Below are 27674 nucleotides of genomic sequence, written 5' to 3'. Positions count from 1 at the left end.
TTTCATTGGACTTAACTTTTTGACAAACTTTCAACTGTAACATTTCTCCAGTGAAAAATATATCCCAGAATTATGTCATAAAATCGGATTCCAAGTTTAATGTCGCACCAAGGAAGGCAAGAATATAAGTCCTGACCCCTTTCCAGTGGCGCGCTTTGTTTCCCAGACTTGCTTTGATTTTTTAAAAAAACATTCATGCTAAAGGGAACAAACAAATGAAATTCTAAGATGTAAAAAAATTTTTTTAAATTATATTCTGTATTGACAGTCTTGATGGGAGTGGATTTTTGGTTAATATTGACAATTAGCATAGATGCTTGAAACCTGCAAATTCCTCTCCTTCAATAAACGTTAAATGAATAGGATAGAAGAATGTATTTATAACAAGACTATAAATTATTAAAGTACCTCTATGATAAAAATGACACCATTAAACCCACAGCCATTGAGTTGGTTCTAACTCATATCAACCCTATGGGACAAAATAGAACTGGCTTCTGAATCTGTCATGTCAGTCTTTATGGAAGTAATCTGCTTGAGGGTTATACTTAGGCGTGGCTTGTGGGTTTGAACCGCTGACCTTGTGGTTAACAGCCCAACACTTAGCCTATTTTGCCACAAGGCCTCTGTATGCTAGTAAATGTGGCTTGAGTAATAGTCATATTTTCTATTTCTAGCAATGAGACTTTGTAAAGCTCTAGGTCTTATTTGCTTAGTCCTGCTCTAACGAATATAAGTGGGTGGGTTTTGGTTTTTTTTTTAAGATATCTTCTCCATTTGGAAGGTTTAATGTCTAAAATCAGACTGTCACCTCTAGGGGAAGCTTCCTCTGTCAGCTCTGGGAGCAGGTCCTTTCCTCTTCAGCTTCTGTTCCTCAGTGGCACACATCTCCCTGCAGCATTTGTGCTTCTTCTCTAAACCTAATCTGCGCTTTCTGGATAGATCGCAGACATGATTGATTTGAGACACGACTGATAGACGGTCTCATTAACGAAGCAAAGAAACCCTATTCCCACAGGTTGAGAGGTTTGCGATTTACAATGCCTATTTTGGGAGGACAGTTTTCAGTTCATAACAATCGGGGAAAACTTCATTACTGTCTCATATACTTCCCCCCAAAAGTATGGTGCACTTAATCATTATCTTCTAATTTCTCATTAGATAACTATGTAAACTATGGCAGTAGATGTCCTTAATTATTATTGATCAAATTGATTCTTTGTTCAAATACACACACACACACATATAAACACACACCTTCTGTTAGTTGGGGGAAAGTATTCAATTAGCTGATTGTTTTGAATGTAGATTTGTGCATTTAATATCTTCAAAGCTTGGAACTATTCAGCTTTATAATATGGCTAACCCAAGTCAACTTTTTAAGCAAAACTTTACAATATTTTAGAATTGGATAAGGAAAAAGAAGCAGGCTCCTCTTTCATTTTTATATTTGAACTTTTAACAGGACTGCTGTATTCAATATACCAGTAGCCCTAAAACTGCCAGTTTCCCCCTACCCAATTTCATCAAGCTATATTTATGACATGTTTGTTTTTTATTGTTTGTGTTTTTCTTTTGTTTTTAATATTTGGACAGTGTGTGGGTTTCAACAGACCATGAAGAAATTGAGAATGTGGCCAAGCAATTTGGGGCACAAGTTCATCGTAGAAGTTCTGAAGTTTCGAAAGACAGCTCTACCTCTCTGGATGCCATCGTAGAGTTTCTTAATTATCACAATGGTATGAGTTTGATTAATCATTTTATTTTAAATGCTATCTATTTCTCAACCATTTCTCATCGTAAGACTTATTTTAACATTTGGAATTAACAAAATACTCAGATCACCATTAACAGAAAGCTGTGTGGAAGTCCTGAGGGTGTAGTGGTTATGCATTGGGCTGCTAACCACCAGGTCAACAGGTCAGAACCACCAGCCACTCTGGGAGAAAGGTGAGGCTTTCTACTCTCATAAAGAGTTACAGTCTGGGAACCTCAGTCAGTTCTACCCTGCCCTATAGGGTCTCCTCCCATAAAGAGTTACAGTCTGGGAACCCCAGTCAGTTCTACCCTGCCCTATGGGGTCTACTCCCATAAAGAATTATAGTCCGGGATCCCCAGTCCATTCTACCCTGCCCTATAGGGTCTACTCCCATAAAGAGTTATAGTCCTGGAACCCCAGTCAGTTCTACCCTGCCCTATAGGGTCTACTCCCTAGAAGTTGGAATCTACTTGATGGCTGTGAGGTTTGTTTGATTTTTCTTTTAATGTAGGTTTCATAAATAACTTGTAAGTTGGGTAGCACATCATTACCACGTTTGTAATCTGGACTCCAAATGATTTAATACATTTCCAGAGCTCCAAATAATTTAATACATTTCCAGGGCACCTATATTTTACCTGATTTCATCAGCATTTTGAACATTCAAATTTTGCATAATCATATCAGAATACATCAAGAGAGCAGTGTGTGATCAAATATTACCAAAGTTTAAATGGGAACCTTACTCAGAAAATCACAAGCTCATTGAACCATGATTGTCAGGCTTCTGAAGTCTTGGGAACAGGCCAGGCTAAAGGAACAAGTGTCTGGTGTTTAGTGACCCTACTCACGTAATACAGTGCCGTAAAACATGAAAGTGCACAGTTCAAGGCATAAAATATCTTACATACACACACACACCTATATAACACAGACCTAATATTCCACTTATATTATACATTTCTACCATTTAATAAAATGACTCGGTGTGGTAGATAAGAGCTCTGTTTTCATAAAGTAAAACAACTTTATCTCACAGACTTTATTTTGATGTCCTTTTTCTTTTGTCTTTTTAAGAGGTTGACATTATAGGAAATATTCAAGCGACTTCTCCATGTTTGCATCCTACTGACCTTCAGAAAGTTGCAGACATGATCCGAGAAGAAGGATATGATTCTGTGTTCTCTGTTGTGAGACGCCATCAGTTTCGATGGAGTGAAATTCAGAAAGGAGGTAATCTGTCATTGATCTTTATTTTTGCTCATTTTACCAAAAATCACTTTTTGTTTATTTGAAGTTTTATTCTTTAATAAGAAAGTAAAAAAAGGAACAGTTAAAAAAATATTTGGGGCCATGGTGCTTAATGGCATTTTTAATCAGTTCTAAATTTTGGTATCATTGAGGCAAGATAGTGAAACCAAATTCATTCTATACATCACTCTTTAGAAAGAGTGGTAGGAACATTACTACCCTGATTTGCCATTTACGGTAAGAAGAAAAGTATTGCTACTAAAATCCCAGGCCTTGCATGTATGGGTTCATCCTAAATTAAATGTGTTCTCACATGCCTGTGTTCAGTTGTTCGGGGAGTGGCTGTGTGGATAGGCTCTAAGTAGCTCTGTTGTCTGGTCTCAGAAGAAAGGGTCCTGTGTTTCTCCGCCTTAGCCCTGGGGGTTCTTTGGTTTGTATGCAGTTCTCCCTGTGTGACCGCCTGCGTCCTCCTCGTTCACAGGACATGGAAGGGATTCGATGTCAGACTGGCTCTACTCCCGTGTGACTTCCTGCAGGGTGTTTTACAAAGCTGAGACCTTGTTTTCTCACACAAGATCGCACTCATAGGTCCAAGGGTTAGGATTTCAGCTTATCTTTTTGGATAACCTATTTTAATCCTTAACAAGAAGAAAGATGCCACAAAATTGGAGAAGGTACAAAGAAGAGCAGTGAAAATAATCTAGGGGACAAAGATTGATGTGAAATCATTATTTTTTCAATCTCAAATTGTAAATGTTGTCAAAAGCTCTAAAATCACGATGGGTGGATGGATTTATGTACTGATTTCACGCAGTAAACAGTTTCTGAATGTCTTCTATGTCAATTTTGATATTTCTTCAAATCTTAGAAATAAGTTCGAGAGAAGATTTATTAAAGCTTAAAATATAAATTTTAGAAGCACATAAAGCCTCGCCATTACTCTGAATGTTGAGATTTTAAATGCTTTTTGATTTAAAATTAAATAGGCACAAGAAAAATCTAGGTTAAATAGATGGGAGATCCATAATGACAGATCCCTAACTATTTCTGAAGAAACATAGAAATGTCTGTTAACATAACTTTAAACGTTAAAGATAGTTGGCTGGTTTTTCCATATGCTATGTACCCTTGAGACCAGTGTCAAAGAGAATGCCCTTGATAGATAGTGAGTCTAAGCCAGTGGCGTGTTTTATCGTTACGTTTTCTCTGCCGTATCAAATGCTGACTGCTGTCAGTGCTAGTAGGTTCATGGGTTTAAAACATCTCTCACTTCTGTTTTCGAAGGCAGCAGCGCCCAAACGGGAACCACTATCCCTGCTAGTACTTGAAATGTGGCCAGTCCAACTCGCAGGGTGATGGAAGGGTGAGAGACACACTGGGATTCTAGCTCTGTGTGGAGGGGAGAGGAAAACACAGGCTGTGATATATTCCTCCGATAGTTTTTATGTTTATTACATGTTGAGATGACAATTTTTGGTGTGTTGTTGTAGTTAGATACTACCTAGTCACTTCTAGCCCAGAGGACGCTTATGTGCATTTGGCCCTCTATATCCCAGGTTCCATATTCTGGGACTCAACCAACCAGGGCTCAAAAATAGTTGGGGGAAATTAAGCAACCCTAAAAAGGCTAAGAGAGAATAGGAATTACATTGATCAGGGATTATAAGGAATGTAGGGGTGACTTGATAATAGGAGGATCAGCATAGTTCATATGCAAGCAAATACCATTTTCTTTAAGGGACTTGGCCATCCCTAGATTTCTGTATCTAAGGTAAGTCTGGAATCAATGCGGCATAGATACTGAGGAATTCATGCCCAACTGTACCAAGCACTGCCTGATCCATCGGCATCACAAGTTATTGCTAAATCTGAGCCCCTGGATCAATCCACATTTCTAGGGGTCTTCTTTTTCACTGACTCAATTTTACCAAACTTGATGCCTGCCTCCGGCATCTGGTCCCTCTAATAACATCTTCCAGGAATATGAAATGAAGTCGCTCGCCTCTCACCTCTAAGGAACAGTCTACCTCTATATGAGTATGCAAAGTCATTGAATGAGAGCAATTTTGCATACATTGGGTAACATTAAAAAGATCTCTGGTGGCCCCGTAGGCTGAGCATTGAGCTGCTCACCATTAGGTCGGTGGTTCAGTGCCATCATCCACACTACTCCACCGTGGGAGAAAGATGAGGCTGTCTGCTCCCATAAAGATTTATCGTCTCACACCCTGAAGAGTACTTCGACATTGTCTATATAGGGTTTCTCTGGGTCTGAATTACTCAATGCAGTGGCATTTTGGTTTATAAAAAATATAATTTATTCTACGTGTTTTTCTTTTGAATTTAGCTACTGGAGAACTTTAAATTGTCTTTGTGGCTTACATTATATATTTTTAAGACAACACTACTCCAGAGATTACATTGTGCTCCAGTAACTTATTGTAGCCTGTTTTCAATTAATATTTCAAAACTTCATGACTAAGAAAAAACCCCACATCGTAGCGGCATATACCCCCTGCTCGGGAGCCCTGGTGGTGCTGTGTTTTCTGTGTTGGACCATCAGCCCCTGCTCAGAAGAGAAATGAGGCCTCTCTTGCCAAGACTCAGAGGCCCAGAAACTACAGAGTGGCTGTGAGTTGGAATTGACTCGATGGCGTTGGTTTGGTTGTGCATTATTTTGTAATGTGATTGGCACATAACCTGAGTCGGGCCCCTGGCTTGTGCAGGTAGTCTGGTGACCACTGGCTGAGACTCTGCACGGTGTCACCTCTGAAGGTGGTCCCGGCAGTCTTTGCTATAAAGTCATGGCCTTTCAAAGCCGACGCAGTCACCGTGAGCCGCACTCGGCTCACCAACATCTCACAGCAACAGAAATCGATTTTTACGTGTGTTGTAACCTAATAATACTTCGCTATGTTTTTTTAATTGGCTGTAATAGTCTTTAGAAATTATTTTATAACAATCATTTATCTTCACCCACATATTTACCCACATAGAGGATCAGTATGTGTCCAAATCGATTCATGGCCATGAGTTTTTGCTTTACTAAGAAATACTTATCTTTTCTGTTGTAGTTTATTCTTTATGGCCTGTGTGTGTTACCGTGTAGTAGTTTACATCTGTTGGGGACAAGAACTTCAGGCTTTTGTTTGTCTCAAAATGTCTGTAATTTGCCTTTATATTTTGAAGAGTATTTCATTGAGTACAGAATTCTAGGCTTGTTCTTTTTTTCTTTCAGCATGTGAAAAGATTGCATCTTGTTATTCCTTTGAAGTAGCATCTATAAGATGGTAGTCCATTACCTTCTACCCTCATTGTTTCTTATTACAAATTAGCTCTTGTTAAAACCGTTCCCTTAAATGTAGTGGACCATCTTCCTTGAGGCTGCTTTGAGAGCTTTTTCTATCTTGGGTTTTCTACCATTGGACCATGATTTCTAAGACTGGTTTCCTTTTTACAAGACAGCTTGCAGCCATTTGTGGGGAAATTCCATTATATTTCACTTTCATCATTTTTCTACAAACATTTTGAAATACCCTCATAGTCAATCTGCTTGGGATTCTCTGATCTTCTTGATATGTGTCATTTTCAATTATTATCTCTTCCATGTGTCCTCTAGATTCTTTGTATTTCTCGGACTCCAGTTAAAATGGAGTTAAATAATTCTTTAACAGTCTTTTCTGGATCATTGATATGTTCTATTTTTCTTCTTTTTAGTTCATGTTGGGTAATTTCTGTTGGAATATCTTTGAGTTCATTGATCAGATCTTCTTACTTGTTTGGTGTATTCTAAAACCTACCCAGCAAATTACGGTACTGTTTCAAGTACTGTATTTTTCTCCACTGTAGAATATCCACTTTTATTCTCTCTTAGACCTTCTATTTTTAATTGAACTTCTCCATCTTCTCATCCATTTTTCAGCTTGTAATTTTTTAGTGTAACATAGGATATCAAAGGTTTGTGAAAATGGAATTAAAAGGTAAGAACATTTTTCACAATTTTTAAAGGTCCTTCATGATTTAGTGTAATAGCGTGAACTGTGTTTTGTACAGTAGCTTTGTGGAAAGGTTGGAATGAGTATGAAAGCATCCAAATGGGGCGCAGACATGAAGTGAGCACATGCTATTGGGGTGCTGACAGACTTGCTCAGGGCAGGGTTGTCACAAGATGTTAATATGGGGAAAATTCCATGTGCGCAGCACCATAAAACAAGGTGTGCCTGCAGTTGACCACTTAATAGTTTCTATTTCCAAATTCATTTTTATATTTTTAAGTTCAAAATGAACACTTACTGTAGTCAGAGTGATACAGGCTTTAACTGTAGCTTTTTGCTTTTAGTTCGTGAGGTAACTGAACCCCTGAATTTGAATCCAGCTAAGCGACCTCGACGGCAAGACTGGGATGGCGAATTGTATGAAAATGGATCATTTTATTTCGCTAAAAGACATTTGATAGAGATGGGTTACCTGCAGGTTTGTGCTTTTTATTTTGCACCAAGGATTTAAACTATATGTACTCATGAGTTCCAGGAAGGGAAAAACCAATCTGTAGAGGAAGGCAATCAAATTACTGGCAAGATTTATTAGCTGAGGTGTTTACCTTGCAATACTGACCTTTGTACTCCATTCAATAAATGTGCAAGAAGTCCAGGTACAACTTAACTATAACACTAAGAAGAAAAATGAATCAAGGACTAAATGGTCTACATTTGTCTTGGTGTTCATATTATTGCATTTAAAACTTTATGTATAATCCACGTCCTTGTTTTAAGAGAGAAAAGACCAGTGTAATAGAGGGGGGATGCAAACACACACACAAAAAAACAAGACTCCAGTCCTAAAAATAGGGAACCCTGGTGGCATGGTGGGTTACCCATTGAGCTGCTAACTGCAAAGTCAGCAGTTTGAAGCCACCAGCTGCACTGTGGCAGAAAGAAGAGGCTTGCTGCTCCTGTAGAGAGTTACAGTCTTTGAAATCCACAGGGGCAATTGTGCCCTGTCCTATAGGGTCACTGTGAGTTGGAATTGTCTCAGTGGCATTAAGCTTGGATTTTGGAGTCCCAACTCTTACTGCATAAACTTGAATATAACATTTTATCTGTTCTAAGTCTCATTACTCTGATTTTAAAATAAGGGATCAGGTGTCTCTCATCTTTAGACTACATGATAGACATTATATGCTATTTGTTAATTATACTACTTATTGTTCTCAGCACTTGCCATGTATCAAGAACTGTGTGAGACACTTTTCACAGATGTAGAACAGCTTAATGAAGTAGACAGTTCTCTCAGTTGTACAGAGACAACCATTGCAGCTCTGAAAACTTAAATAATTGGCTCCAGGCAAAAATAGTAAAAGGTAGAGTCATGATTTGAATTCAGGTCCTTCTGTTATTTAAAAACAATAACATTTAAAAGCCAAACAAAAACTCCATGGTGTAGTAAAAATTCTAATGTGCATCAAGCTATGAATGCAGTTTTCTGGTCAGGGTATAAGCAAACTGTATCCGAGAAAATAGACTTGGCACATAGAGATGCCACGTTTCCCCCAGCTCTTCGGGAGCTTGGGACTGTGATCCAAATCCTTCTAGAAGTGTGGGGGGAAATGAAGCTTCTCATTATAGTAATATTTGTAGAAAAACTGATGACTTTCAAATATTCTGGTCACTCAAATAATTGCTATCATTAGAAAACCCACCCCTTCCCCCTTTTTATAACACTCTTAGTTGATAATAAATTGAAACTGCCTGGCTGGGGGTAGAGGGTGGGGAGAGACTTAGAATTAGGGATTTACACAAAATTCCTTGTGGTCAGAATAGTGAGGGATGGGTATTGTTTCTGTCATTCAATCCTAACATAGAAATCTGTGTAAAGAAAACTGGGAAACTTGCACTAGATAGGTAAATTTTGAAACTTAAAATTTGTTTTGTGGTTTGAATATATGGGAAACAAGCATTTCCCCGCTCCCAAAAGTCAATCATAGGTTGTCTGCCACTGATATTACTGGATTATCCATAGTCAGCCGTGAAGACAAACGTCAGTATTATATATTTTCATAGTATTTAGTAATGGTGAATGAATGCCCGAAACATACTCATGCATGTTTATAATAACTTTAGGGTGGAAAAATGGCCTACTATGAAATGAGAGCTGAGCACAGTGTGGATATAGATGTGGATATTGACTGGCCTATCGCAGAACAGAGAGTATTAAGGTAAGAAGACACATGTGACCTTTGCACTAGGGCCTAACATATTTGCAGTAGAGGGGTCTCCTTGCCTTTTAAGACAGTGCTGTCTGACACTCCAACGGTGTTAGACCTTTCGAATGTCAGTAGGCGGAGAAAGCTGGATAAGGTTATGCAAATGTGCTTTTAGATGGCTTATTTAGAAACCCAAGAAACGGCCTGGTTATACCATAATGCTTATACTTGCACTTGAAGTTGAAATGCATGTATCAAGTATATTTGAAAAGTGCTGTTAGAATGAATAAGGAGCCCTGCTTTTGCTGTCAGCTTAGCATTGGGCTGCTAATCACATGGTTAGTGGTTCAAACCCACCAGCCACTCTGCAGAAAGGTGAATGTATCTGCCCCTGTACCGTTTAAAGTTGTGGAGACGGAAACCCTCTACTGGCTCAAGTGGCAGTAGGTTTTGGTTTGGTTAGAATAATCTAATGGAGCGAGGTATTCAGTTCACTGGTGTTAGCCAAATGAGAAGGCGCGATTAGTATTGCATTTGTATTTTAAAGCCCATTTTGGTTTCTTTTAGATATGGCTATTTTGGCAAAGAGAAGCTTAAGGAAATAAAACTTTTGATTTGCAATATTGATGGATGTCTCACCAATGGCCACATTTATGTATCAGGAGACCAGAAAGAAATAATATCTTATGATGTTAAAGATGCTATTGGGATAAATTTATTAAAGAAAAGTGGTATTGAGGTATGTGCCCTGAATATAGTTACAGTAGATGTTGACTCAGGGGCAAAGACACGGCGGGGAGTTAGAGATTTAAACGCTCAATCTTGTCTGTTTTTCAGATATTTAGTCTTCAGATGCCATTTACTTTCAGGTGAATAAAATTAGATATTATCAATCAACAAATCTAATTTTGTTTGTTCAGTAAGTATAAAATATTTTAAAATTGGAGCTACCTATCATTTTACAGGAGCTTATAGAACAATAAAAGTTTCTTTAATAATAAATGTCAGCATGTAGAAAAAGGTAAATACCTTGTGTATGTTTTAAATGTAAAACAATCTTATGATTGAAAGCTTTAGATCAAAATAGCTTTTGTCTACATTTATTTTTTTTTAATGATAGCTTTTTTTCTTATAATTCACTAGAAACATTTAGCTGTGTGCCCGTGAAGTAGTGGTTATGGCATTGGGCTGCGGGCCTCATGCAGCAGTTCAGCACTACCAGCAGCTCGTAGGGAGAAAGGCTGGCTGACTACTGTGAGCAGATGAGGATAAGACAGTGTGCGATGTAGTGTTTATCTGTAGGTAGACTCCGTTCCACACCTCCTACTATAGAGAACAGTGTGTCTCCCACCTATATTCAACTATTAGAAGAAAACCGTTTTCAGCCTTACCATTTTAAAATGACAGTCAATTTTGTCTTACTGGTCCTTTCGAAAGTCAAAGGACTGCTAATTTGTGACTTGTACTATTTACAAAGTTTTATTTTATTTTAAAAGAGCTCTGTCTTATTCACTTTTCTCTCTCGCTTTTTTATTTTAAGGTGAGGTTGATCTCAGAAAGAGCCTGTTCAAAGCCAACTCTCGCTGCCTTAAAGCTGGACTGTAAAATGGAAGTCAACATAGCAGACAAGCTAGCAATTATAGATGAATGGAGAAAAGAAATGGGACTGTGCTGGAAAGAAGTGGCCTATCTTGGTTAGTGTCTTTTTATCTAGCCTTAGGAAAGTGGACCAGGAATTTTAATATAAATCAGTAATAAAGAAAATCCCTAAGGCCAGCAAGACGGTAGGGAAATAAGTCCCATCCTGTTGACCAAAACGTTAAATTAGTAGGAGGTTAGTCCTTTGGATGGATGTCCGTTTGGTAATGTGTATTTAGTGTAGCCTGCTGCAGTGACTACACTCAGATGATCTTGAGTCAGAACGCCCTGGCAGCCCGTCCATTTGGGAAGATTAAGCCTTGGTTCCTCTCCTCCTCTGTAAGGAGTCCTGGGGGTGCTGTCGGGTAGGTGTCGGACTGCTCACTGCCAGATTAATGGCTCCAACCTGCCACTCACTCCATCGGAGGAAGGCCGACACTATTTGCTCCTATAGAAAGATCAGGGTTTCAGAAAATTTATATAGTCTCACTGTCAGTCAGTATTCACTTGATGACAGTAGTTTAATCATTTGTAAACCAGAGATATTAAGGGTACCCGTTAACAGAGGGATTAAATTAGATAGCCCAGTATTGGAATTACTAGTATATGTGAAGTACCTTATGAATGTTTTTTGCTATTATTAATATCTACATATTTTTTACTCCCACATTCCAGTTTGAGGAAAGACATTGTACCAATGTGCCAACAGTGGGGGTAAAAGAATCCTGCAAACATAAAATAGCTATAAAATAGAATACTGTACAGCCATTAAAAATTATGTTTATAAAAAAAATTATGTTTACTCTATAGGTACTGGCACGGTCAGGTGTGGCAAATTTTCCAGTGAAACAGTGAATAGGGTATTTATAGAGGACCCCCGTGGCTTGGTGGTTACAATTGGCCTGCTAACTGCAAGGTCAGCAGTTCAAAAGCACCTCAGGAGAAAGACAGGGTTTCTACTTCCATCAAAATTTACAGGCTAAGAAACGCACTGGGGCAGTTCTACCCTTTCCTACAGGGTTACTGTAAGTCAACACTGACTGGATGGCCGTGAGTTTGGTTTGTTGTAGGTATTTATCGATTTTCTCCCATGCACAGCCATGGGACTGTTAGGGCTTCCTGCAGAGGTGGCGGTAACATTTTAAATGTTAAATTTGGAATGCAAAGTGACTGACATATGTAAGTACTCTAAATCTTGTATGAAAGAATTATTTACAAGAATAATAGCGACCTCATATGAGAAAACAGGGATATATTGGGGCCTGTGATGTGAGGACTTCTGGAATAGTCCATACACACATGAGAGTAGAGGAGAGGGGAAAAAATACAAAAATGATCCAGGTTGTTACAAAATTAAATAAGTCTTAGCCTCGGTTTTCTCATAATGTAAACCCATTATAAAGCCATTGGAAAGAAATGGAGGCAATGGAAAATTGCTTAACATAATCCCATATATATTAATGATGGTCAGTATGCATTTATATAAGTAAAACTAGAATTTTACCTATCAAAATGTTATCCATTGGTTGTGATAATTAGAATGATTTTAACATGATTTCTTCAAAAAAATTTTTGGTCGTGGAAGTGCATTTTACTATTGTAGCATTTCTGTTAAACTATAAAATACATCAGGTAAAAATATAAGAAGGCAGAGTCTATCCCTTAATATTTATTTTAAAACTCAGAACTTTGCTTTGTATGTTAGGCCCAAAGTATGAAGATATGGTCATTTAATATAGTAACATTTTTATGAGTAGAATAGTTGAAAATACTTGTAAACATTAGTTTGATGAATTGAGGTATGAAAATCAATGCAGGCCTTAATTTTCATTATCTCTCCATGAAACGACTCTAACTCCTAGAGTAGTTAACAACAATCTCAGAAGATTAATGTAGAACAAGTTTAGATCAAAATAAAGTTTCTAAGCAACATTTTATTAGTGGTATATTGCTTATAGTGAGGGTAAATCTCAGAATGGCGAACCTAAGATACTGGAAGCTTCTGACATCCGTCCTTTGAGAAAAGAGGAAAAGAAAGGCAGAGCGTGGAAGGGAGGGAAGGGAAAAAAGAAGTGATTATTTCATTGTGAAAACATTAGAGGAACTAATCGTATGTAAAAGAGACTAAGAATCCTCTACCCAAGGCAATATATAGACTTTGTTTGCTTCTGAAATCAAATATATCAACTCTAAAAAATGATCTCAGGATAGTTGAGAACATTTTAACACATACTACATTATCATTATGATTAAAGTATTGCCGATCTTATTTAGATAATTTTGTATCGCTTTAAAAATATTAGAAATACGTGCCAAATATTTTGGGGTAAACAAGATGTTTGAGAATTCTCTTACAATGTCTTCCTCTCACCCATGAACAAAGCTAGGGTTGTAGAGATGATAGAAAAAAAGTTGATAAATGTTTAGAAGCATAAATAGCTATTCATCGTGAACTTTGAGTTCTTGCTTAAATGAATGAGTCTGGCTCATTCTCTTCCTTTGATAAATCAAAACCAAACCAACTGCCACCCAGTCACTTCCGACTCATAACAACTCTGTGAAGTTTTCGAAACTCGATTTTTCAGGACAGACAGCCTCATCTTTCTCCCAATAAGTGACTGGTGAGTGCTTTGAACTCAGCCCAGTGCTTGTCCTTTAGCATCACCCTTATAAAAGTGGGGGAGACCCTGGACCTCAATTTTTAATTTAAAAAAACTTGGAAATATTTTTTTCCTCAAACCTCTTTGGGAGCTAATATAGATATCATTCCATAGTTGAATCACATCAAGCAGTGTCGGACCTAATGCTACCATAATCAGTTTTGAAGCATTCTCTCTCTTCTTGAACTCAGATGGTTACCAGCTCCCTTTTACCCCCAGCCTCCCCCACTGGACCCCTTATTCTACTTGCTGTCTCTATAGGTCATCAATCCTGGGTTTCATGTACTGACAAACAAACACATATAAGAGGTGCAAGAGGACTATCCCCAATGACAAAACGCATCAGAGATAAATCCCAATACGAGAAAGGAAAAACAAACAGAAAATGATGACAACCAGTTCAGACCCAATGAGTATCAGAGTTCAGAGTAGGGATCAATTGACGAGGTTTTAACCATTCTAGTCAGGTTTTTCATTTTGATCTCCTACAGCCATCTCTCCAGTGTGCTCCACTCTGTAACCAGTTTATTCCCGTCCCTCCATTACGTATAGAATGAAATCACTGCAGGCGTATTCCTAGAGTTACCACAAATGTATTTGGGCTCCCACTGTCATCGATAGCCTTCTCTAAAGTAGATTCTCATAATTTAGGCTCTGATACACCTCCTCCGACTTCAGATTATATGATTTACAATCCTTTGGTCACTGATGTTGGTGTGCTGCTTCCATGTGGGTTTCGTTGACATCTCACTTAGATGGCTGCTGGTTTGGAAACAAGCCTTTAAGGCCCCAGATGCTATTTAAGCTGATAGCCAGGCACCATCTAATTTCTCTGCCAAATTTTGCTATAGCAACCACATCTTCGGTGTTCCCTTCCTGCGGGTGAGTATCGAGAAGGGCCATGTTGTAAGGACTAATTGTTCGGAAAATGGAGCTAGCGATCAGTGTTCAATCTATGCCTTTTTTCTCTCTTCAAGCTGCCTTTGGCTCCCAGTAGGGACCTCCTTGTTACTTTACGGTATAGACTTATTGATCATCTCCCTAGAGCAGTGGTTCTCAACCTTCCTAATGCCGTGACTGATCAGTACAGTTCCTCACGCTGTGGTGACCCTGTATGTGGGCATGTCTGCATGTGACCGGACCCGCCTGGAGATGATAGAGGAACAGTGTCTCAGTTCCTAAGAGCATTGGAAATGTGGTCTTAGGTGACCTCTGTGAAAGGGACGTTCAATGCCCAAAGGCGTCGCGACCCACAGGTTGAGAACCACTGCCCTAGAATATAAAGATCTTCCTTTAATGTTATCTTTGATTAGCACCACGAATTAATTTTTAAAAGGCAGTTGAAAGAGGGATACTGAGCCAAAGTGGGCAAACTCCGTATTGCAGTACCTGAATTATTCACATGGCATAGAGTAAACCCCTTCATGCCTGGATGCTATGTACACAAACAGTGGGAGTTACTTGTCAGGGAAAACTCAGAACAGTGTTCACTGAGAATGTCACAGGCTTGCCAGAGTAATAGATGCCTTATTCAAGTATGTGGGCATTGGTATAGTAAGTTAGTGATTGTCCGCCTACTGACAGTTCAATACTCATGGTCTCTGCTTTTTCAATGAATTTTTACTCTTAAGATCTTAGGACACAAGTGGTTTTTTAAATTGGAAGTTAATACATAATATTATCCCATAGTTCAGTCACACCAAGCAGTATTGTGCAATTGCTACCACCATCATCAGTTTCCAAACATTCCTTTCCCTCCTGGACTCCTTGACATCGGCTCCCTTTACTCCCTTGCCCCCACCACCACTCTTCACACACACACACACACACACACACACACACACACACACACACACAGCAGCCTTTATTCTACTTGTTGTCCCTATGGGTTTATCAGTCATGGGTTTCATATACAGAAAAAACATGTAACACAAAATCCTTTGGTCAGTGATGTTGGTGTTTCTTCCATGTGGATTTAGTTGACATCTCACTTAGATGGTTGTTTGGAGACAAGCCTTTAACACCCCAGATGCTATTTGATCTTCTAATTTCTCTTCCAAATTTTGCTATAGCAACCACATCTTTTCTTTTCCCTTCCTGAGGACAAGTATCGACCAGGTCATGTTGTAAGAACTAATTATTCTATTTTGTTTGTTTTTTAATCTGCCTTTGACTCCCTTTCAAAACCTTCTTAATTTATGGTAGAGAGTCTTACCATATGGGCATAATGCTCTTTGTTAATACTGTCTTTGATTAGCACCTAGTACTAATTTTTTAAAGCTCAATTGTGAGATATATATTGGGCTGATGTAGGCTAACTCCGTATCACTGTACCTGAATTATCCACTTGTACAGAATCAGTCCCTCTGTGGCTGGACACTGTTTATACAAACAATGGGGGTTAATTGTCAGTGAAAATTTAGAATAATAATCACTGAGAACGTCAGTCACAGACTTGCTAGAATAATGCAGGTCCTAATACAACCTATAGGGCACCGATGTAGCAAGTCCATGTTTGCTCGCCCACAGGCTTCCTACAGCTGTCTTTTCAGTCTTAAGTCCTCAGGTTACAAGTGTGTCTGAGGTTGAGTCCGGTTAACCCAGTGGAGTTTCCACATGGAATCTCACTGATACAGCCTCTAGAGCAGTGGTTCTCAACCTGTGGGTCGCAACCCCTTTGGGGATTGAACGACCTTTCACAGGGGTCACCCAATTTGTAACACTAGCAAAATTTACAGTTATGAAGTAGCAACAAAAGTAATTTTATGGTTGGGAGTCACCACAACATGAACTGTATTAAAGGGTCGTGGCATTAGGAAGGTTGAGAACCACTGCTTTAGAGCAGGCTGTGTGCCTTGAAGACCCAGGATTCAGTGTCCCAGCATTCCACGGCACCCAGCCTGGGTCCCCTGGATGCACCCGCTCTTCATGTGGGGTCCAGGGTGGAATAGTTCCGATCAGGAGGAGACCCTGCTCAGGACAGGAAGTCCCAGTGTCAGCCAGATACCTAGATAGGGGAAGGGGAACTTCCGAGAAACACTGGAATGCTGGGTTCCGGTTCCACTGGCAGGAGAGAGTTTGCTGGGGAGACGCTGGACAGTGTAAGACATGACAAAATAATAATTTATAAATTATCAAGGGTTCATGAGGGAAGAGGAGTGGGGATGGAGGGGTAAAAATGAACTGATACCAAGGGCTCAAGTAGAAAGAAAATGTTTGAGAATGATGATGGCAACAAATGTACAAATGTGCTTGACACGATGTATGTATGGATTGTGATAAGAGTTGTATGAGCCCCCAGTAAAATAATTTAAACATCACCACCACCACCCCTAAAAATAGGGGGGGACCTAGTATACTCAGACAGTGCACATTGTGATCCTTTCTTACCGGGGCTGGAGCCCTTTTGAGTTAGTTGGGCAGTGTCTGTCTAGCAGCTGGTAGGCCTGCTCCCTTGCAAAGAGGGGTGAGAGGAGATCCGGTAAGGGAACCATGAGCGCCAGCATCCAGGGCCCCTGTGCTCTACAAGGACATGGGGAGCTGCAGGCGCCACTTAGGGGGTACGGTCTGGCTTGGGGTAATCTGCTACACTGGTGGTCTGCAAAACTAGAGGAGAAAGGAGGGAGCTGCCACTCGCCACCCACTGACCTTGCTAACTTGGGGGGCCAGGAAACCACCGCGAGCTCCACTGTTTTATCCGTGGGCGACAATCAAAGTGAGAAGTCTACCATAATCTTGGCATGCTGAGAATCCAGGTCCTGCATCTAATTGTTGATCTCTGGGCCACGCAAGGGGAGTTCTAGGAAGAGGGCTCTATCTTGTAGCTGTCTTCTGATCCCCTCTACGTTACGGGCTTTTTAAGGTGTCCAGTCCAGTTCACCTTATGTAGTTTCAACGTCGGATCTCTTTGTTGACCCTTGGAGCATGTTGTATACCCTGAAGGTTGAGGATTCAGTGCCCATTGTTCTGGGGCACTTGGCCTGGGTTCCCCCATGTGTGTCCAGAAGCTCGGGACAAGTGTAGCTTATTCAGTGCATGTCACTTTGGATACCACCCCCCCCCGGGGGACAGTGTGACTTATTCGGTGCATATTACCAAGGATATCACCCCTCACACACACACTTAGGGTCCTTAAAAGCATTAAGGGGGGTCTCTCTCTCTCTCTCTCTCTCTCTCTCTCTCTCTCTCTCTCTCTCTCTCTCTCTCATTTGGAGATTGCTCCTCCCCATCTTCTACCAACCAACAAGCAACTTGTGTTCTCCTGGACATGTTCTGCTCCCTTTTCCTTCTCCTGACGTGACTGCCCCTAAGCAACCTTCATCCCTCTGCCAGGGATGTCGATACTTCTCTCGGGGACCTCGTCATAACTTTGCATGCAGCCACTAAGGGGTCAACAACCCCCCTCCCCACCCTCATTCCCTTGACAGTTCGATCCCAGCAGACGTGCGAAGGCCTCCGTCAAAGTGATCGTCGAGATAATACCTAGAAAGGATGTGTACGGATTACTGGCACTTGTCAGGCTCTCTGCCAGGCTGTCTGCCCACCCTGGCCAGCAGGCTGGATGCCCCGTAAGCCTGAGGTTTTGTCTGCCCTGTTGCTTATCCCTACAGCAGTGGACTCCTACAGTGTGTGTCCGTTTGTGGTTGGCTCACTTCACTCAGCTTAAGGTCTTCCAGGTCCTTCATGTCATGAGTTGTTTCGTGGTTTCATCACTGGTTTTAGAGGTGTGTAGTATTCCATTGTGTCTATACACCATAGTTTTGTTATCCAGTCTCATGATGGGAATTTAGGCAGTTTCCAACTCCACCTTTAACAACTGTGCTGCAATGAACATGGGGGAGCATGCATCTGTTCATGGTCTATTTCTTATGTCCTTTGGGTACATGCCCAGTAATGGTATCGCGGTATTTCTATTGCCATCTGTTGTAGGATTCGCCATATTGCTTTCCACAGTAGCTGTACATATTGACAAGGCCACCAGCAGTGTATAAGAGATCTCTCCACATCCTCTCCAGCATTTGTTCTCTCTCTTTTTTTTTTTAACCTGGTCTACCATGGTATCTCGGTTAATTTCACTTGCATTTCCCAGATGGCTAGTGAATGAGAGCATTTCCTCATGTGTTTATTAGCCATTTGGGTGTCATCCTTGGTTAATCGTATATTCAGGCCCTTTGCCACCTGCTCAGAGGGTTATCTGTATTTTTCTTGTTGCAGGTCTGTAGTACACTGTAGATTTAATAGTTTGTTCTTTGTTACGCCATTGCTCAATGTCTTTTCCCAGTCTGTGGGCTTTCATTTTACTCTCTGAATGTAGTCTTTCCATGTACACAAGTTCCTTTTTAATCGCTCCCATTCATCTATTTTGTCTCCCACAGTGTATGCTTCTTTTGTTATATCAGGTAGCTCGTATATGCCCCGTACCACGATGTTTAATTAAGTCCCAATGTTCCCCTTGATCATCTAGGTAGCTTTGAGTTTTACATTTAGGCCTTTGATCACCCCTTAAGTTTGTTTCTGTGCCTGGGATGAGATACGGATCTTGTGTCATTCTTCTGTAGATGGATATCCAGTTTTTCCAGCACCATCTATTGAAGAGGGCATCTGCTTCCCACTTAATGCTTATTGGGTGGCCAACTGGCCAAGTGTGGAGTGTGATCCAGCATAATCTAGATTACGATAGTCTCGGCCTGAGAGTAAGGATAATCTCGACTCTTGCCTGTGTCTAGAGTGGATCTGCCACCAGCTCTGTCCAGAGACTCTGCAGATGGGCTTTGCGCTCTCCACATCCCCAGAGCCCTCCACAAATTGGGTGCTCATCATTTCTACTCTGATGCTTCTCTCCTCACCTATTTGAGTTTTGTAATTGTCATCTTGGGATCATACAAGTTGGTGTGCTTCTCTGTGTGGACTTGGTTGACTCCTTTCTTAGACAGCTGCTTGTTTGAATATAAGCCATTAAGACCCCAGACATTATTCTGATTGATAGCCTGTCACTATCTGGTTCCTTCACCACACTTTCCTGTCGCACCCTTATCTTCAGTGATCATTTCATGAGGGTGAGTACCCAGCAGGGCCGTGATGTGAGAACTAATTGTGAAGTTGGATCTAGTGAGAGCCTAAAACCTATTTATCTATCTGTGCATTTATGCATTTATTTATTTTGGTTTGCTCTAAGTTGGAAGCCAATACATATGTCATATCCTTCCATAATTCAATCATGTCCAAAATAATTGTGCAATTTTGTTCCATAATCATACATGTTTTCCAAACCATACTTTTCCTTCCTGGACTTCTTCACATCGTCGCCCTCATGTCTCTCCCACCTGTCTCTGTCCCCCTTCCTTGAAACCCCTGTTGTAGGTTCTTTCCCTGTAGGCTCAACATCCCTTTGTTTCATTTACCAAATAAGGTGACAAATAACAGTTTCAAGAAGGTGCGAGTCCCAATGGCAACGCACCTTTGAGATGGTCCCTAATATAAAAGCACATAACCAGAATATAATAGAATGGACATTGCAGGATTGCCGGGATAATGTGTATCTTAACACAGCATACAGGGCGTTGATGTACCAAGACCTTATTTATCTGCCAACCAACAGTACACCTCTTTTGGGTACAGCTGTCTTCTACCTCAGAAACCCACTGATCTACAGCTTTTTTTTTTTTTAATTCAGTTTTTCAAGTGTCTCTGGGGTAGATTCCAGTTCACCTGGCGGTGTTCCCAGTTGGGGTCTCACCAATGCAGCCTCTGGAGCTTAACATGTACCCCGAAGATTCAGGACTCAGTGTCCCAGTGCTTTGCAGCATCCAGCCTGACTTCCCTGGGGTACCCCCAGATGGGCCCTATGTCAGATGGGCCCTCCTGCTGCACGCCACTAAAGACCATCCCTACCTAGTGATCCCAAGGGCATCCTCACACTGTCCTACCCACCTGGCGGTCAGCCTTCCCTCCTCTCCCCCAACACACGTGCACATATGTTTGCCCTGACATGGCCATTCCCTCTTTCCTCTCCTGCAGTGCCCCTCTCATTCCCATCAGTAAGCCTCATCCCTCTGATGGGGCCGCCCCCCTCTCCAGAGGACCTCACCCCAGATCCACATGGTTCCCACCCAGCAGACTCCATTCACCCCACCCCTCTTCACTGACCATTACATCCCAGCTGTTGTGAGGTACTCTCTGCCCAAGTGAACTACACTCTACTTAAACTTGGAGCAGAGGATGTGTAGTTTATTGGTACTGGTGTAGCTCTTTACCAAGCTGTCTGGTCGGTCACCAGTAGACTGGATGTCCTGAACGCTTGAGCTTGTATCTATTTGCTTGTTCCTACCACAGTAGACTTACAGTATTTGTCTTTTGTGCTTGACTAACTTCATTCAGCATAATGTCTTCCAGATCCCTCTACTAGTTGAGGTGTTTCATGGTTTCATCACCATTTTTGAGGGGTGCATAGTATTCCATTGTGTGCATGTACCAGAGATCTTTTTATCTACTCTTCTATTGGTGGGAATTTAGGCTGTTTTCCAGCTTCTTGCTATTGTGAACTGTGCTGTGTTGAACATGAGGGAACAGACATCTGTTCATACTCTGTTTCTTATTTCTGTGGGGGATATGCCCAGTAATGGTGTTGCTGGGTCATATGGTAGTTCAAGTTCCTTCTGTTTCAGATATCACCATATCACCTTCCATCGTGGCTATATGTAATTACAAATCTACCAGTAGTGGATAAGCATTCCTATCTCACCATACTCTGTCCAACGTTTGTTGTTCTGTTTGTTTTTTTTAATTGGACGGCAATAGTGGGTGCTAGGTGGTATTTCATTGTTGTTTAGATGTGTATTTCCTGATGACTAGTGACCGGAGCATTTCCTCATGTTGCTGAGCCATTCCAGTGTCTTCCTTTGTGAATCGTCTGTTCAGGTCTTTTGCCCACCTTCTCAGAAGGCTATTGTTTTTTTCTTCTTGTAAGTTTGTAAAATTCTTAGATCTTAATAATTAGTGCTTTGTCTGTTGTGCTGTACTAAATATCTTTTCCCAAACTGTGGGCTCTTTTTACTCTTTATTTTAATAAAGTCTTTCAATGTACACAAGTGTTTTTTATTTAAACAGGCCCCGTTCTTATTGTTATCTTCCATGGAGTGTGCCTCCTTTGGTGAATCTGCTAGCTCATGTATTCCCGCACTAGCACTCCCAGCTTTGTCCCACTTTCTCACTGTTGATCCTGATAGCCTTGGGTTTTACCTCTAGGTCGTAAGTCCACCTTAAGTTTATTTTGTGCATGGAGTGAAGATGTGGATGTTCTGCCCATGGATATCCAGAGTTTCTAACACCATTCATTGAAGACAGCAGCTGATTCCCATTTAATGTTTTGGGGGCCTTTGTCAAAAATCTGTATGTAGATATTTTTATTTCTGGATATTCTGTCCTGATCCATTGGTCCGAATATCTTTTGTTATACCAGTACCAGACAGCTTTGACAACTGTGGTAGTGTAGTAGGTTTTGAAGCCAAGTCGTGGATTTCTTCCCTTCCCATATGAGTTTGGTAATCACTTTGTCCATATCTTTGACGAATGATGCTGGAATCTGGATCGGGATTGCATTGAATTTGTACGTTGCTTTAGGTAGTATTGATATCATCACTATTTTGAGCCTTCTGCTCCACGAACATGGAATGTTATTCCATTTGTGTGGATCCATTTAGGTCTCTTGTAGCAATGTTTCGTCGTTTTCTTATTGAAGGTCTTCTGTTGTTGTCATTTCATCAGGAACTCTTGTAGCTCTTACAACATTCCACACATCAATTGTGTCAAGCATATGTTTACATATGTGGCCATCAACATTTTCTAAACATGTACTTTCTATTGAAGCCCTTGGTATCATCTCCTCATTTTCCCCTCCTTCCCCCTGTCCTTTTGACCCCTAGATAAATTATAAATTATTTTTGTTTTCATATCTTACACTGAATCAGCAAGGGCAAGGTAACCCAGAGAAATTACTGAAACCCAAAATGAAGGCTGAGCATGATAGTGGAACAAGAGGAAAGTAAAAGGAAATAGAGGAAAGAACTAGGTGACAACGGGTATTTATAGAGGTCCAAAGACTGGAATGTACATATGTAAATATCTGAGTGCAGGGAAACAGATCTATGTGCATTTATTTATAGGTTTAGTATTAAGGCAGCAGATGGACATTGGACCTCCAATCAAGTGCTTACTCAATGCAAGAACACTTTGTTCTATTAAATTGGCATTCCAGAATGCACACCTTCCTGACACGACCACTGAAGACAAACGTGTGCATAAGCAAATGTGGTGAAGAAAGCTAATGGTGCCTGGCTACTAAAAGATACAGCGGCTGGGGTCTTAAAGGCCTGAAGATAAACAAGCGGCCATCTAGCTGAGAAGCATCAAAGCCCACATGGAAGAAGCACACCAGCCTGTCTGACCCACAAGGTGCAGAACGGACTAGTTATCAGACATCAAAGAACTAAAAATCATATCATTGGGTGCCCACCATTGGAGGGGTACCCCCTCATATATTGAGAATCCCAAGAGGTCCACAATAGGATTTTGGGAATAATAGCCAAGTGTAGTATAGTAACAGGATACAAAATGAACAAGCAGAAATCAATTGGATTCCTATATAACCAGTGATGAGAGCTTAGAAAAATATATCATGACCCCAGACCTGCCTTTCAGTTCTGGCTAGACCAGAGCATTTACTCTGGACAGGTAAGAGCTCATGACCCATGGAATACAGGTCAGATCAACTCCTCAGTAATAGAAATGGGAGTAGCAATACCAGGAGGGTAGGGGAAAGGTGGGGGAGGGAAGGTATGTATTTAAATTGTTTTTAAAAAAACCTTATCACCGTCAAAGTACTCTCCATTACTCTTAATACTATTGTCAAATCAGTGGTCATAAGGGCTTGGAGGGTGAGAGGCAGGGTAGGAACCTGGGAACATGGTGTGTGGGGTTTTCAGGGTATGAGAATGGGGTGCTTAGAGGAAGGGGAGGGAGCAATACAAGGGAACGTGGTGCGCAGGTGTCAGGTGCTGGGAAATGCAGGGCAACGTGTGCTGTGGCAAGCACAGCTATGCTGTCTGTGGGACAGCCAACAAAAGACACCCTCCCCCACCCCTGGTGCTACGAAACTAGGGCTCACACCTGAGTCCTCCGAATTAGCCTCTTCACCTGCACACCTGCCAATCACACGACAGAAACTCCCGACAGGTGATCCTACATCATGGGTGACCCTACATTGGCATCATTTCCCAGACATCTTACAGTTCTATCTGCAGACTTGCTTCCTTGTACTCTGGAATACCAGTGAGCCTTACATTACTTCTCCTTGGGGGGGCCTCCCACATCATCCCCACGCTCTTTGTTCTTTTGCCCTTTTGCTTGTTTCTCACATTTGCTGAAGACTGCTTGCTTCAAGTTCACTGATTCTATTTTCTTTTCTTCCATTTTATTGCTCAACCCTTGTACTGTGTTAATTATTTCTGCTAACCTGTTATTTAATTTCTGGATTTCCTTTGAGTATGAGGTTTTTATTATCTCAATTTCTTCTTCTGTTTTCTGGATTGATTTCCAGATCTCGTGTATGGCCATCAACATCATTCTCTTGTACTTTCTTTATGGCAGTTTAAGATCATCTTTTTCTGTGCATTCCATTGGGTTTAGATAATCAATCATCTATTGTTCACTTTGGTTTATTTATTTTTTGTGGTGGCTGCTGTTGGTTCCTGTTTTGGGGGCATTATGGGTTAGAGGTGGATCAGATAAGAGCTGGAAATTGTATTGTGTGGTGATCCAGAAGGAGTGATATTTGGGTGGGCAGGACACATAGATCACTGTTGGAGAATCGGTTTTAAGTGATCGTGTATATCATAGGAAGTCTTCCTGTTAGATACAGTACTTTTTGATAGATTGGAAGAGGGAGTTGCTTGAAGCTTATAATAGAGCAGCTTCACAGGGGTGGGGGGGAGCGGGGTTTTGAGGTAATGTGCTTGGGATGAGAGGTATTTTAAAAGATCTACCAGAGTCTAAGAAAGCTGATGATGGTCCAGCTTTCAAAAGATAAGTGTCTCAGGTCGTAAAGGCTTGAAGATAAACAAGCGGTCATCCAGCTGAAAAGCAGCAAAGCCCACATGAAAGAACGCACCAGCCTGTGTGATCATGAGGTGTGGATGGGATCAGGTATCAGGCATCAAAGACCCAAAACAAACAAAAGGCATATCAGTGGGAATGAGGGGGAGGGAAGAGTGGAGATCCAAAGCCCATCAGTAGTCAATTGGACACCCCCTGTCAGAACAGCCACAAGAAAGAGAAGAGCCAACCAGGGTGCAGTATAGCACCAATGAAACACACAGCCTTCCTCTAGTTCTTTAATGCTTGCCCTCTCCCCCCACCACCATGACCCCAATTCTGTCTTACAAACCTGGCTAGACCAGAACATGTAGACTGGTACAGATACGAATTTGCAACACCAGGGAATCCAGAACAGATAAACCCCTTAGGAATAATAAGAGGGGCAACGATACTAGGAGGGTAAGGAGGGTAGGGGCGGGTAAGGGGTAACCGATCTCAATGATCAATGTATGGCCCCCATCCCAAGGGGTCAAACAGCAGAAAAGTGGGTGAAATGAGACAGCAGTCGGTGTAAGACATGAAAAAAAAATCATAAATTATCAAGAGGGCATGGGAGGAAGTGGGGTAAAATGAGCTGATGCCAGGGGCTCAAGTAGAAGAAAGTTTTGAAAAAGATGATGACAACATGTATACAGATGGGTTTGACAAAATGGATATATGTATGGATTGTGATCAGAGCTGTGAAAGTCCCCAATGAAATAAGTAAATTTTTTAAAAAAGAAAAGAACGAAAATTAAAATATAAAAGAAAAAAATCTACCAGAGTCACATCTCAACCCTGTATATAATATAGGTAGAATGTGGCCTGTCTCTTACTGTGTTTACACCCGAAGACCCGTATTTCTGAGGCACACCATTTTCCATTTTTCAAATGGGGAATGTCACTTTATATTGTGGGAGCCGTATTTGGGCTCTGTGCCACTTAGTACTAGTACCGTTTGCCCTTTACATGCTGAGGTCTCAGGGTGGAAATAGGCTATAGAGGTAGGGGACTTCCCATCAGGAGAAGGTCCTGCTAAGGACAGTAAGGCCCAGTGTCAGCACGATGCCTAGCTGGGGTGGGGAGAGCCTCAGACAACTCTGGTTCCATTCTCGGGGAAAAGAGTTGGGAAAACAGGAAACATCTAAAATGCTATTGAAGTACCCAGGGAGTTCCGGATGTGCCCTGTGGGTACCCTGGGCAGGATCCCTGTTCACATTAGGTGGAATTTAGCTGCCATTTGAGCTGAACTCTGCAGGGGGGGGGGGTTGGGGGGAGAATTGGTATGGGAGAAACTCTGAAGGGTCTGTTCTGCCCACTGAGAGCTCCAGCCTCCAGGGGTCCGCAAGGAAGGGGGCGTGGGGGAGCCAGAGCAGAGGCTCCACTTGAACGTCTGTCTGATAAGGGATATTCTCCCAAGCCAGTGGGTTGCTGAGCCAGCAAAAAGGGGACCCAACTCGCTGAGCTGGAGCAGAGCACGGAATGCAGGCACCTGCTACCTCATGGACCCACCAGCTAGAGGGAAAAGGGATGGGCCTCGCTCCCAGGGTGCTCAGTGTATTCTGTGGGGACCAAACTTGAAGAGGTAGGTCCAAGATATTTCTGGAGTGCCAAGAATTCTCATGTCTGAATTCCCAGGCCTCCTCACCTGTCAAGTCTCTGAGTCAAGAAGGGAAGTTCTACACAAGGGACTCATCCCTGCGCCATCTTCCCAGGGTCCTTAGAAATATATTTTTTCAACCTAATCTTAAGTATCCTTATACACAGGGCGGCCTTTGATCGAACTAAAGTTACCAGATTTATTTATTGGTTGCTGTTGGCATTATTTTCACCTTCTGTTTTTTCAAATGTTGAGACTGTGTTTGTTTTGAATTGGCAGGGAATGAAGTGTCCGATGAAGAGTGCTTGAAGAAAGTGGGCCTAAGTGGAGTCCCTGCTGACGCCTGTGCCACCGCCCAAAAGGCTGTCGGGTACATTTGCAAGTGCAATGGTGGCCGGGGCGCCATTCGAGAGTTTGCCGAACACATTTTCCTACTGATGGAAAAAGCTAGTAATTCATGCCAAAAATAGAAATTAGTATAATGTTGAAAAAGAAGGTGTACAGTCTTGGTCAGCGGCTCTGCTTTTGTTGTTGATTAAGGAAATTTTCATGTTGTCATGTTTGGATGTGATTTGATTTGTGATACACCTTAATAACGTCTAAAGAAAGCATTCTCAAATTACCATTCCCAAATCTGTGAAATAATTGTGCTCTCCTTTTCTCTTTACGCAATTGTTTAGAGATTGATTGCAGTCTCAGATTTTTAATGAATGCAAATAAGACATCGTCAACATCGAATTTGTATTGTATCCTGTGAAACTGTGTATGTTTGTGTGTGTGCTTTCAATGATCCTGGGACTTTATTTGATGATAGTCTGTCTGGTAAGACATACTCCTATATCAATTAATAAAATTACATTTCTCAAACGTGATGAAAGCTGCGTCATTAGTACTTAGGAGATTTATTCAGCTTCCACTTCTTTCGTACATTGTCCAAGCAAAGTGAGACACAACCACTGGATACTAAGTGTAAAGTCAGCACATACATGCAAATATTGTGTCCTTCTCAGAATTGCTGACTACAGAAAAGGTGGAATGTCCCCTAGTCTGGTCACAGTTACAATGTCCAGCCTTAGTTCTCATTGTTGCTGCGTGGGTCCTTCTCTGCTAATAAAGCTCCTCTGTTCAATTCTCTGACGCAAGGCTTCATCTCCCATACCACTCGCTACTTCTCAGCTGGGTTCCATGACTCATTACAGTGGGCACACAACTCACACTGTTCATGATTATGAGACTTAAGAACGTTACAATTCTGGTGAGAAATCCTCCGAACAGAAAGCCTCATCCTCCTGTGGCGGCTCTTGGTTTTGAACTGCGTTCACAAGAGACTCCATCATAAATTAGGGGAAAACAGTGCAGTGCATAGCCCATTGCCACCAGTAGGACAGTGGGCCATAATGGGGAGTGGTTGCAGACAAGCTTTCTCTAAGGAGC

General features: G+C 41.3%; 1 protein-coding gene across 1 annotated transcript in view; it reads left to right on the top strand.

Annotated features, from left to right (window-relative positions):
- CMAS (cytidine monophosphate N-acetylneuraminic acid synthetase) overlaps nt 1–27083 on the top strand; it is a 33717-nt gene extending 6634 nt beyond the window's left edge. Inside the window, exons 2-8 of the mRNA XM_075552009.1 lie at nt 1597–1739; nt 2837–2992; nt 7350–7483; nt 9130–9224; nt 9780–9951; nt 10753–10906; nt 26520–27083. Of these exons, the coding sequence (XP_075408124.1) occupies nt 1597–1739; nt 2837–2992; nt 7350–7483; nt 9130–9224; nt 9780–9951; nt 10753–10906; nt 26520–26710 (1045 nt within the window). The 3' untranslated portion in view covers nt 26711–27083. The remainder of the gene's footprint in view (nt 1–1596; nt 1740–2836; nt 2993–7349; nt 7484–9129; nt 9225–9779; nt 9952–10752; nt 10907–26519) is intronic.
- Nucleotides 27084–27674: the final 591 nt, after the last annotated feature.

Source organism: Tenrec ecaudatus, chromosome 6, assembly GCF_050624435.1.
Source record: "Tenrec ecaudatus isolate mTenEca1 chromosome 6, mTenEca1.hap1, whole genome shotgun sequence".
Taxonomy (NCBI): domain Eukaryota; kingdom Metazoa; phylum Chordata; class Mammalia; order Afrosoricida; family Tenrecidae; genus Tenrec; species Tenrec ecaudatus.
The sequence above is the reverse complement of the archived record's forward strand: the minus strand, read 5'-3'. Positions and strand labels throughout refer to the sequence as shown.